Source organism: Penaeus monodon, chromosome 25 (genome assembly GCF_015228065.2).
Source record: "Penaeus monodon isolate SGIC_2016 chromosome 25, NSTDA_Pmon_1, whole genome shotgun sequence".
Taxonomy (NCBI): domain Eukaryota; kingdom Metazoa; phylum Arthropoda; class Malacostraca; order Decapoda; family Penaeidae; genus Penaeus; species Penaeus monodon.
In genome coordinates, this window is record NC_051410.1 from 8,956,665 (window position 1) to 8,957,008 (window position 344).

At 63.7% G+C, this 344-nt stretch overlaps 1 protein-coding gene across 1 annotated transcript in view; it reads right to left on the reverse strand.

Annotated features, from left to right (window-relative positions):
- Positions 1-344, reverse strand: part of LOC119589315 (zinc finger homeobox protein 3-like) — a gene marked incomplete at its 3' end in the record, with an annotated part of 49,709 nt that overhangs the window by 3,241 nt on the left and 46,124 nt on the right. The window contains 1 exon segment of the mRNA XM_037937937.1: positions 1-344. Coding sequence (XP_037793865.1) covers positions 1-344 — 344 coding nt within the window.

The window sequence follows — 344 nt, forward strand, 5'->3', positions numbered from 1 at the left end:
TGAGGAACATGGATGCATCACTGGGCAGGTTAGAAGGCAGCGAAGTGGGTGGTGTCTGCTGCTGCATGTTGGCCAGGGCGCCCGGATCAAACATGTGGGGCGGCATCATGGGCATGAGGGGCGGATGGAGGTTCATGGCCGCCAGGGGGTTGAGCTGGAGAGGCAGCCCCGCCAGCCCGAGCCCTGCCATCATCATGGGGTTGAACTGCATCTGTTGCATCTGCGCCGCCGTCAGGGCATTGAGCGCCGCGGCCATCTCCACCATCTGCGACGGCATATTCATACCCTGCTGGTCAGCGGCGGGGGAGATGGAGGCGGCAGAGATGGAGGTGGGCGTGACACCA